This window comes from Tympanuchus pallidicinctus, unplaced genomic scaffold (genome assembly GCF_026119805.1).
Source record: "Tympanuchus pallidicinctus isolate F22 unplaced genomic scaffold, pur_lepc_1.0 scaffold26, whole genome shotgun sequence".
In the NCBI taxonomy this organism is placed as follows: Eukaryota; Metazoa; Chordata; class Aves; order Galliformes; family Phasianidae; genus Tympanuchus; species Tympanuchus pallidicinctus.
In genome coordinates, this window is record NW_026294743.1 from 4,148,188 (window position 1) to 4,160,557 (window position 12,370).

Below are 12,370 nucleotides of genomic sequence, written 5' to 3' on the forward strand. Positions count from 1 at the left end.
CTGATCTCCTGGGATTTCAGCTGAAATGCCAAAGCACTCACCTCCACTTCATCTCTCTGACTTCAACCCTTTCTTTCAAGTTTGTACCTTCCTTTCTAAATTCCAGTTCATGGTCAGTGTAGATGTTATTGTATCTGGCGTGTTTCTGTGTTCAAGTACATACTTAGCTATTTAGTATAATGCCAGATTTGACCATTGCAAAATACAGCTCAGCTGTGTACACTTGTTTAATGAAGAGAAAGGAAAATCTGCCTAATATTAACCATAAAGGAGTTCTTTTTATCCAAAGAGCTAGAAGAGCTTCTAACAAGCTGCCTCATCCCAGTCAATTTCACTTTTTCATTTGTTGTGTACGGAGGGCATGTAAAAGAAAGTAAAACAATTTCAGCAGCGTGTAACACAAATAAAACAAAACCAGCACTGCGCATAAAGGAAAAATGATGCAGAGTCACGAAAGGGCCTAATTTCACAGAGCTGTGGCTTCAGATGGGCTGACAGGATAGCAGGAAGATGCTACTCCATTCTAGTAATGGAAGCCCCTTTGCTACATTGGTTGTGCTGACGCATGCCCTTATGGAGTGTGTGCTGTAAACTATGTCAGGGGCTGAGCTGGCCTATGGTAACATTTTTTAGGAAATAAAATGGTGCTGCTGACTCTGAGTATGGCTTGTAAACACCTGGGTGAGCTCAGGCTGTGGAGTGCCTTGGTGGCACAGGGCAGTTATGTGTGGAGATCCTGTTGTCCCCGCAGCTCTCTCCCATCCCTGGCCTGGAGCAAAAAGAACAACAATTTGATGCCTTCACCCTCCAGCCTTGTAGGAATCAGTGACTGGAGGCACCTCTGGTATTAGTGGAAACTTGGAGGGGCTTTGTGGCTGTGCAAAATGGGCGATGATGAGTGCATAGGGTGTTGGAGGGAATTACGCTAGCTCCAACACATCTCTCTTGCTGTGGTGGTTACAGCACTATTCTGCTGGATAAGCCTCAGCAGAATTGGATGTCTGTGTTTGTCAAACCATGAAACGTGTTTTATGTATCTCACAGATCAGCTTTATAGGAACAAACTGTGTAACTGGTTCTGGTTGAAAACTTCACCGCATCCACCCAGCTTACCTCCTGATGAAAATCAGGATGAAAAAGAGGAGCTTTTTTTTGGTAATATTTTTGCTTTATTGCCTTACCACACATTGTATTCAGCTGTTCCAATGAACATTTCTTTTCTCTCTCCTCTTTGACAGGCCTCGATGATGTTGTAGCAATAATGATTCCTGAACCCAAAGGAAAAGAGATAGTGAGCCTCCTGGAGAGGAACATCACTGTGATGATGTATATAACTATTGGGACACGAAACCTGCAGAAGTACGTCAGCCGGACCTCCGTGGTGTTTGTCTCCATCTCCTTCATTGTGCTGATGATCATCTCGCTGGCATGGCTGGTCTTCTATTACATCCAGCGATTCCGCTACGCAAATGCTAGGGACAGGAATCAGGTGAGATAGTGGTGCTAAGGGTCTTGGTTTCCAAAAAAATAATCTCCGTGGGATTCAATTTTAAATAAGCTTGAAGTAAAATTTGAGGAAAATAAATGTCTGGTTCAGAAAAAACAACAAACACAACATCTAATAATGAGTAGTGAAAAGAATGAGGATGTAAAAATGTCTGTGTATGGGGAAAGTCAAGAATTCTGTCAGTAGAGATGGGATTAAGGAAAACAAATGAATATAATGTATGTATGATGTGGGATTTTCTTTTTTGTGCAAAACACACATGAAACGGACAGAAAGAATGATTATGTGTGTTAGTGAAAAGATTAGTTTGTTACATATAGCCAAGGGATGGAGGAATGAATACAAATAAAAACCCTTATGATCAAAATGGTAACTAAAATGTAATGAGGAATGTGGAAGTACATATGAGAAATAAGGCTTCACAACATGTGAGGAGATTAAAAAGAAGTGTTTTCATTTTCATGCTTCTTCAGAAGGGCCTTTAAAGGAAAAAACATTCCTGTTCATTTGACTGATCACTGAGCATGTAAGTGGTGTAGTGATAGCCACCCTTATTATTAAACCTTTGGTTTTGGCATTTTGTCCAGCCGCTCCCGGAAAGAAACACAAAACCTATAGAGCTGGAGAGAAGCCAGCAGCGTTGTGTAGGAATGGGTGATAGGTCCTGAGGTCCTCAGGTTTATAAAGCACCCTTTTATAATCTTTATAGTAGCTCAGCAACGACTATTAGTAGTGATATTGATGATAAATTTCATCTTTTCTTGACTGGATCCAACTTATGTTGGCATCAGCAGAACTGTGAAAATGAAACTTGTACGTTTCATTTTAACGGTGCAGTAGGAAATGTTATCAGTGCTGAAATCCGAGGAGATGACCGTTTTACTGCAGGAAAAATAATGCTCTGTGATTCAGAGATGGTTTTGGACCCTTGATAAACTCCTGTTCCAGCAGGAGGAAGACTGCTTTGCCTGCTCTGCTGAAAAAATAAACTGGGATTGTTTACAATTGTTTTGTAGAAGAAAATAGTGCTGCACTCAAACATAAACTTCACATATAGGGATCCCTCACCACTCCCACTGAAACTCAGGCATCCTCAGAGATAGAGAGCTCTGCTCTGTATTTACAGACAGAAAGAATATATTTTACTTTTAAACATAGATCATGAAATTCTGAATAGTAAAAATGAGACTATCCCAGCTGGAATGTGAGCATCACTGGCAGCAGAATCACTATGGCTGTAGCTGCTGTGGTAGTTTTCAGATGCTTTGGCTGCTGAAGCACGTGTGCCTGATTTCTGCATGTGAATATCCTGAGTGTGCCTACAATCAAGTAATTATACAGGCAGATTAGCAGTGTAAATAGACATACATAAACATGAAACCCAGCAAAATAAGAAGCACCCTTCAGGTTATACATCGTAGTTTGGAAGTACAAGTCTATGTGTTCAAGCGTTTTTCCTTTCTAGTCTTTTCCTTCCAGAGTTTAAATGAGACTAACGTGTGCACAAAGAATTATCCTGTGCAGAGGTTTTGATAACTTTGTTATTAATACTAATTTTTTTTCTATTTTTTTTTTTTTAAAAGGATAAAAAAACCAGACCTCCTAAGCAATTGTTACTTTTTTTTTTTCTTCCCAAAGCTGTAATTATTATTACAGGACAAACTGGGATTTCTTTACATACTTTCTTCACTCGATTTTGCCTGTCTTTTAATCTCCTAACTGGTCTTTTCTTATGAAACAGTGACGCGTCTGGATAACGTTCAACCATTTCTGTTAGTGACTTTTTTAGTCCTGGTTATGGAGTATAGAAATGTAGACAGCTGTCAGAATAGCTTCATTTGCTCTTTCCTTTTTCATGAGGGTTCCTTCCTCTAATTTGTTTGTTTGTTTGTTTTGTTGTTTTTGTTTTTAAACTTTTGTTTTTTTTTTAAACTTGAGCATGTTATCTTGTAATGTGAGGATGGCAGCACAAAGTTAGAAATTCAGATATATTCAAGAGAAATGTGTTCTGTCGCTTTTTGGGATATAGTTTAGAACGTGTTTCTTTTGTCATTTGTCTCAAAAGCTTTTGCCATTCTAGCTTGCATTTGTCTATCTGTATGAAGGTGTCGTGCTTATTTGTTGTAAGCGCCTTCATTGCTGGCCAACATTAAGAAGGGAGCTTTCTTCTGTTTGTTAGTTAAAGTTAATCCAAAGGGTAAGGTTGAGATGTTTGTATAAACAGAGCTTCAGATGAAGAAGGAGCCAGCAAGCTTATTTAAGGAAAGTTGTGCCATCAGTTTCCTACCCAGTTTCCTACACACTGACTGCTCAAGTGCAAAAAGCTGTGACTCGTTAATTAGGTTTTGGTTTTAATAACAGTAAAAAAGGAGGTTGAATTTGTTTTGACATCCGCATGATTTTAAAACCCCCATTATTAAAATAAAAGTTTAAAAGGGCCAGTATTTTCTTAGTTGAAGGAGAACTTGCACTTACCTCTTTGCTAACTTCATTATGCATACTTTTCTTAGCTCTGGCTGACAGCGAGGCTGCTACCAACAGCAGTCCAGCTTCTGAGTTGGTAGCTTGGATACTGTGTTAAGGAAAGGGGAAAAGATAGCCAACTGCAAAATATGATGTATGGCAACTACTGAGTCATGGCTTCAACCTCTGATGGACACTTGGGGAAAGGGTCAGCCGTGGGAGCGCAGGTGAAAGCAACTCAGCTGTATGACTGAAAGGGATGGAGCCTGGCTGCACCTCTCCTAGACCTCATTTAAGGGCTGACTGCCATTGGGAAAGGTTCTCTTTCTGGAGATTTGTGGAGTCTTTCTTGCGAACCTAGTTCTTTGGATACTGGTGAGCATTCCTTCCCTGTTTGTTTCTTTTCCCATTTTAACTGTGATAATCTTTCCAGCTGTATCACCAACTGTAATACATCATCAGCAGAAAAAGTTGAATTATAGGAAAGTAAGGTTTCTGAACATCTTTCATTGGTTACTTTGTGTATCCCTGGGTCACGTTTCATTTTACCTCTTCTCAGCTAACTGACTGTAACTATGTTTTGGTTTCCTGCAAAATGGGGAGCATCTCTTTGTCAAGACTCATCACCACCTCTGCCTCCTTGCTCTTTTGTGTGCAGTGGCTCTGCTTCCCATCTTGTACACAGCTGAAGTTGCTGTTCAGTCAGTAATTCCAAGAAGAACTAACTTAAAACAGCTCTGGCAAATTATACAGGCAGATAGGAAGTCTGAAGAATTTCCTGGATTTCTCCTCTTACTCCTTAGTGGAATGAAACCTGGGCGTGTACCACACACATCTATATTCAGCCATCATTCTCCTTCACCCTCTCTGCAAAATCCAGGTTCACGTGCCAGAAGGGAGAACCAGTTAGGTTGATTTAGCTGAGTGGAGAACCAGGACTGCAAGGCTTCCCACCGCGTGCCGAGGCCCATTCATATAAATGTAAAGTTAGTTGGGAATTTCTGCAGTGGAACCTAAAATAGCCTTTCATAATGGGGTTATACTTCTGCAGATAGGTGTCATCTACAGATACAGTCATGCTTACTACAGTCATAGAGAACATAGTTACGTTTCAATTTTGATTATAATGTTTTGAGCTTTTAAAAGTGTCTTTAGCGCAGGTGATTGTGTGATACGTGTGAAAGTAGAAGGTAGGTAGTAATATTCATATGCATGAAAGTCCCAAGTTTTATTTCTCTTTTACCATTTAAAAAAAATGGTCAGGAAGTAGATATGCTCACTGTGATGTTCTTTTGATATCAAGCAAATCATGTTGTGAAAGAAAAGTGTAGTCAACCTGTTTCTTTTCCTCTGCAGCTTGTTCCTGAGGCCCTCCTGAAAATGAGAATTCTGACAATGTCCATGAAAGACTGTGGGAATTGTTTGTATCTACCAGCATCAGGTGGCAGGGCTAATTGAAGGCAGTTTGGAATTACGTGACAAGTGAATTCCTGGAGGTCATTCTGCAAACTGTGACTTGCCATCTTAGCCTTGTAGTAGCCAGGACACAGGTTCTAAAAAGTAAAATATCACATCAGTGTGTCACACAGTTCATATTTCACCAGTAGTGTTTCTTCCTGAGGTCAGAGATCCCTTTCTGTTGTCTGTGAGCCATGGGATAGGAAGAGAGCAAACAGGAGGTATTTGTGTTCCACATCTGTTGGCAGGATTTCTTCCATGTTGTTTCTTCCCATTTGCTTCTTGTTAAGAAGTTTTACGGGAAATCATTTTGAAACCAAGTGAGCTCCATAGTTTTTGCAGGATGGCAAAAGCCAAAGCAGGCAGTTATTCCACCGGGACGTGCAAGTCCTGCATTAGATCCAGGGAAGAATCTAGTTTAGTGTGTAACTGACACAGCGTATGGAGGGTCCAGCAGTTCTCTGAGGAAGAAAACAGGTGGTCATGAGTTCTTGTGAGAGTTTTGGGCCATTGGAGAGAGGCATCGTATGTGAAACAGTCTTCTGTCATTTACTTCCTCAGGAACAGATGAGTGATGCTTTCCATGCTACTGTCCTTTCTTTTTATATAGTAGCATCATCTCCACAAGACCACTGCATCTGATACTCTTAACTCCTTCCAGTCCAATATCGAGTGTTGCAGGCTTGCTAATGAGATAATGGGGTTTATGATTATAAATCTCTAAGCTTCATTTTAAACCCTTAAGCTATTATAATGCCTCTTATCTTCTAGGGACAATGATTGGTTATAGCTTGCCTTTTGTTCAAATAGAAGAATCTTTGGAAGTACAACTTTGCTCCAAGTTCTTTCAGAAATTAAATCTTATTTGCGTTTAAGTCATGAGCTTGACTATTTAAGATAGACAAGAGAAAGCAAACACGAAAACAAGCAGATCAAAGATGTACATGAGTCTTTAATCTTGTCATGTCCCCTTGAAGAATGTGCAAAAAAAAAGGAGCTGAAATATTTCATTAGTTTAAGTAATAATGATAAAAAGGAATCACAAGCAGTTCCTGGAGCAGGGTGCAATGGCTCTTGTCTTGCTCTGTGTTATCAGTCTGTCTTTGATTTACATTGAAGAAACAAATAGCTGGCAAGAAATGCTTCCAGCTCTTGTCACATCTGTTTATTGAAGGGAGACTGTGAGAAAAATGTACCACAGGAAAGATATGTAACTAGAAGGAACTCCCTCACACGTAATAATTAGCTGTGCTGGGAAGCACATGTGTAAATCTTATATGATAGCCAAGATCATTTTCATCTCTTTAGCCAGGCCTGAAATTGCTCGCTGCTTTCAGGATTACGCGTGTTCTATGTCTTTCCAATCCAATAAACTCACCCTGTAAATTAAATAGTGGTTTTAATTGAATCCAAAGAACAAAGTAGTAATTCATTAATCATATCTCTGTGGTGATGAGGTCTCAATTTACAGGCAACGTTCAGCTTCCTCCCATTTTTGGCTTCAAGCTCTCGCCTCTCCAGCTGGAAACCTTTCCCATTGACGTGCCCTCAGAATTCCAGCACAGGCAGTATTCCCGGCTCTGAAAGTTGAGTGTCTTCTGAGTCACCAGAGCTCCTAAATCTCCCGCCTAACTAACTGCACATGGCTGGAAACTAGGTGGGAAAAGGGGGCGAGAAGATGAGTTGAAGTCATTTATGGGTAGCAACTTGGAACGCACTGTTATAAAACTAACAGGATGTCGTGGGAGTAGGTGTGCTGTGTGATCCTGTGCAAGACAAGCAAGAAGAAACTGAAGAGAGCCCCGAGGAGGGTTGCCAGTATGTTCTGGGATGCAACGAGTGAGAAGAGGTGGAGGGAATCTCATTTAGTAAACTGGGAGAGGAGGAGGCTGAGGGCTCTGCCTGCAGCCTCTGGTGACACGGCGCATGCTTGGAGGGAAGGCAGTGTCAGATTATTCTCAGAGATGCACAGAGAAAGGACAAAGATAATAGTCACAAATTGTAGCTAGGGAAATCTTACTTCTGTAATAATGATTTAAAACAAAAAAAAAATGGCTGTGAGAGCAGTGAAGCACTGGAACAAATTATCCACAGTGGTTGTGAAATCTCCCTTCCTGGAGATAGTCAAAACTTGACTGGACATAGGTCTGACTTTGAAGTTGACCCAGCCTTGAAGAGGGGGTGGGAGCTCGTGACCTCTCTGAGACCTTTCCAGCCTGTGAGTTTGTTGCCCAGTCTCCTTGTTGCGTTAGCACAGTGAGCAGCCAAGCCCTGGGAGTGCTGATGCAGGCACAAGCTTGGAAGCCTGCAGAAGTAGCTCCACGGAGCTGCGATTGTGGGAACTGCCCCATATCATTCTTAGCCTTATCTTCAGCTTTTGAGAACAGTGTTTTGCATCAGCTGTTGCTTTAATCTTGAGCGACGTTGGCCCAGCCAGCACAGTAACAGTGTTTTGAAAAAACGGGGGAACAGAAATGTCACATGTTAAGCGATTTGTGGTCACTATAGTGAAAGGAAAGGAAAAAGCAAACTGTTAGGTATGAATATGATGTTCTATCAGACTATATATTATTTTACCTGTAAGAAGTTGCAGATGCTTTTGTCTCATTTTTACACCTTGTGTTACTTCTATGAAGTAGAAAAAACGAAAAAGAAAAAAAACAGTAAAGATAATTTGTGTTCGTCTTGATGAAAAAATTATCACCTCAATTGCAATACTTAAATTTTACTGAGTGTCATGAATTGATCGTGGAACAAAGTAAGAGTAAAGACCTCCTGGATCTTAAGTCCAGCATTCATTAAGCTTAACAGCCCAGGCCTCATTTAAAAATGTACTTTTTGCAAATGTGATTAAAAAAAGGAGAGGAAAGAAGTGGGATACCAAAACAGCAGACTTGTTAAGTACATTGCTACTCACTGAAATAGTATAGGTGCCATAGTGTGGTATCACAAGAGGCTCATGTGCTGTCCTCTCTGGAACTGAATTAACATAGCTTTGCTTCATCAGCCATGGGGTACCAAGAAGCCTAAAATACCTACTGTGCACTTATTCTGAATAACATCATGACTGACCTCATCTGTTCACATTTATACAGAACTGTCTGGTTTCATATGCAGTTACTTGAGATTATTAAGAAATGTAAGGAGGAAAAATGAATTCTTCATGAAGAGCTACTCTTTGATTAAGAGCACATTTTGTATTACAGCGCCGGCTTGGAGATGCTGCAAAGAAAGCAATCAGCAAGCTGCAAGTCAGAACAATCAGGAAAGGTGATAAGGTAATTTTTTCAATTGCTCATTACCAAATGAATCACTGCACTGAGTATTCCTTCCAACCACTAGGATGAAGAGGCAGAACAGAAGTGGCAGTTGCTTATTAAGCTCACGTGTCCTCTAGGTAGGGGAGGAATTCTGGTAATTTGTGGGAGGAATGGAGTCGGGAGAGGAGGAGGTGTAATGTGGAGATGCAGAAAATCCTGAAAGTTCAAACGTGCTACCTATGTCTGCATGATTCCCAGGGAAAGTTTCTAACAGGGTATGTCTGAAAGTCTGACTTGCTTTTCTTGAAATGCATTACTGAATATGCAGCATGCATCAGGGACTGTTTTATTTTGTCACGTAGACTCTTTGAAGAGATTAGCTGACAAAATCAAAAATGAAAATGATGTTCTCTTTCCTGTAGGAAACTGAAGCAGACTTTGATAACTGTGCTGTTTGTATTGAAGGCTACAAACCCAACGATGTTGTCAGAATTTTACCTTGCAGGTAAGTTGAAGGTTGAAGGAGCTTTTAACTCTGATTGTCTGTCTGTTTCACAAGTTATGCTCTGTTCTCAGAGTATCGCTCTGAGGTTTCCTGAGAGCCAGGGAGAGATTGGGAAATCAATTGCTTTGATTTATTGCTAATCTATTCTGTAAAGATATCTGAAATGATTCTTTCTTTACTTGAAGTGAAAATAACATTAAGTGGTGGTAAAAACCTGAATTTAGCTTGATAGTCAGAAATTGTGTCGGATCTGGGTATATTACAAAGTTTTCATTAGAATTTTAAACCAAAGGTTATGATGTTTCCTCCATTTTTCTCACTGGTTTGACATTAGTCCAGAATAACTCCTTTAGAAGAACCTGTTTCTGACTTGAAGGTGAGGCCTAGGAGTGGCAGCCAGGAATAGAGCAGGCTAACCGACAGAAGTTAGCAATTCTTATGCTGTCCTGTGCCAGGACCAAGTGCTGAGAGAATGATGTTGTCTATTGTTGCCATGGATGTATTCCCAGACATGTGGGATATAGAGGTGACAAGAAGAGCTTTTAGGGTTGTTCCTTTCTCTTTTCACCCCTTTGTGTGAACATGCCCAACGAAGTGTGCATGCACAGTGATGTGATGCAGGAGTGCAGCCTCTTGCCAGCGATAAGAGCTGTCTTCACCTCTCTGTACCTTTGTATTGTCTTCCTTGGGATGTCAGCTAACAAAAGATACCTCAAAGGAAATCATTTTCTTAAGATATTTCCTATAAACACTGGTTTCCTTAGGAGAAGAGGATCAAGCGTTTTATTTCCCTAGAAACCGTGATCTCAGATGTGGTACATACAGAGCCTAGTTTTTTAGTGTTTCTTCTACTGAAGGCATGTTTACTGGCTTGAAAGAGTGAAATATTTGTTTCTTTTCCTACTGTGTTTTTTCCCTAGTAGATATTTGAATGTAACAAGCTGTCCATTTGTATTCATTCATGTGAGTCATTAATCTGTTTACTGCCATTGCTAAATGGCAAACAAAAAGCAATGGATTAATCATAAATTTGACCTACTCTAAATCCCCCACAATGACAAACTGCATATGAACTCTTCTTTTTTCCGCAAATAGTTCATGAAGCAGAAATAGGAAAGAAAAAAGAGAAACTGCAAAAAAACGTGGACCTTGGCTTGACATCAAGCTTGTTTTTGTAAAGGATAATAAAGTTAGGAAATGTAACGTGATAGGGACAGGCACTTTTCAGAAGTGGTTACACAGCGCAAAAAAAAATGTCTAAGCTCTCGCTTTCACTTGTGCCTTGCCTCATAATTCAATTCCAGTCAGACTTCATCATGCACAGTGTTGAGTCAAGCAGAGTGAATAGGAAACACATAGTTAACAGGTGATGTTCAGTTCTTGGCTGACTTAAAAGGTCGCCTAGAAAATGGCTCATGCTAAAAGGTTAACAGCAGCAGATCTGTCTTGTAAAATGCTCACAGTTTGAGTCTAAGCGATTTTGAATTATAAAAACTGAAAGATCTTTCTCAAGCAGCTGCTTAGCGGACCCTGTTAAGTGAGTAGGAGAGCACTTTTTTTTTTTATATATCTTGATGAAGGCCTACAGGCACTGAAGGTTTCTTCCTTCAGCATCCTCAGTTAAACAGAGGTTTCACTTCAGTTCTGGTACAGTATCTGCATTAGTCTGGCATTTAATAAGAGGCTGGCATTTCACCAGGTCTTACAGAAGCCAACACCATGCTGGCTGACCTTCGTGTTTCTATCCAGGAGTTACACAGGATGCAACACTTGCATAGCCACATGCACCCTGAGATGAGCTGCTTTGTCCTGCAGGCTGTACTGGGAAAACTGTGGCTAGCAGACACGCTCAGTATGAAGTGCTGTATATCTTTGTATTTCTTTTAAGGTTTCTGAGTCCTGAATCTGCTCAGAAATTGGTACCGGAAATCCATTGGATTTCAGTGAATGAGGTATGAAATGATATTTCCTAGTACTTGAGGCTGATTTCCCAGATGTCCTCTTTCTGCTGGAGAGCTGCGAGGAGAATTCTTGTTAACTTGTGCTTCTTCCTCTCTTTCCTCTTTAGAAGCCAACTCCCACAACTGACTGTATTAATAAACCTCACTCTATAGTGTGTTAAATAAATACTTACTGACTCTTGATAGTGAAGAAAGTGTTGGCTTGCAGCTGGTTTTACGTTGAAGTGGTAGTGAGCATCACAGTGAGGGCCCTGACACAACATCAAATATAAGCAAGTTCACTGTTCCCTGAGTCACTTCTCTTATCGCAGCCCTACTTCCTTCTGCTTGTCTTCCATCTTCAGCTTCAAAACTCCCGTCTCTTCTGCCGTTCTTTGGAGAAATCACTGATGCTGCTGTTCCCTTTGTCTGCCTCTCGCTAAACTTTTCTTTCCTGCACTTGAACAGAGAGATAGGACAGCTCTTTCAGCCTCGTCTCTACTGAGAACTTTCTATTTCTTCATAACCTCTTTTTCAGATTGTTCCATTTCTGTCACCAACAGATACTGTTACAGCTCACACGCCTCCTCTGAACCTCCAGTGAACAACTGTGTTCTCACAGACTGTTCCACTCCTTCCCTCCCTTTTCATTAGCCTCCTGTGAAAATCATTTCATTACAGCACTTCTTTTTTTATTCCATTTTCTCAGATACGCTCATCATCGTGTCCCTTTGTCCTTGCTTCTTCTACCTTAGGAATAAACAAACAGTAACTCATATTCATCCCCAAAAGCTGAAACCTACTTGCCAGGTACTCAGTGCTGCTCAGTCCTTCATCAAAGCCCTTCTCAGTCCTCTGTTGCAGCCTGACATCTGATGTAGGGCTGAGCAAGGGATGCTCTTAGTCCATGTCTCTGGGAATGTGTCTTTCTGCTTTTGGCTCTTTTTGTTGTAGCTTATGCTTTTATTCAGGAAAAAAAACCCAATCCAAGTGACTGCTAGGTTTGTTTGCATGTGCTTTGGAAAGTTGGAACTGGAACAGGAAGGTAGGAGAACAGTCCTCTTTAGCCTGGAAAAAAGGTTTTTTAAATAGTTGGCAAGTTGGAAGCTTTGCAAGAGTTTTACTGTAATGAAGTTATTATTACAATTTTTGGGCTGAGCCCAAAATAAATATCTTTTTTCTGTTGTATGTTTGAAGTTGCAGCTTTAAAGAAAACGTGAATTGCATTTCAGACACA

General features: G+C 40.5%; 1 protein-coding gene across 1 annotated transcript in view; it reads left to right on the forward strand.

Moving 5' to 3' along the window:
• RNF150 (ring finger protein 150) overlaps positions 1-12,370 on the forward strand; it is a 118,202-nt gene that overhangs the window by 66,514 nt on the left and 39,318 nt on the right. Inside the window, exons 2-4 of the mRNA XM_052690071.1 lie at positions 1,239-1,489; positions 8,635-8,706; positions 9,111-9,193. Of these exons, the coding sequence (XP_052546031.1) occupies positions 1,239-1,489; positions 8,635-8,706; positions 9,111-9,193 (406 nt within the window). The remainder of the gene's footprint in view (positions 1-1,238; positions 1,490-8,634; positions 8,707-9,110; positions 9,194-12,370) is intronic.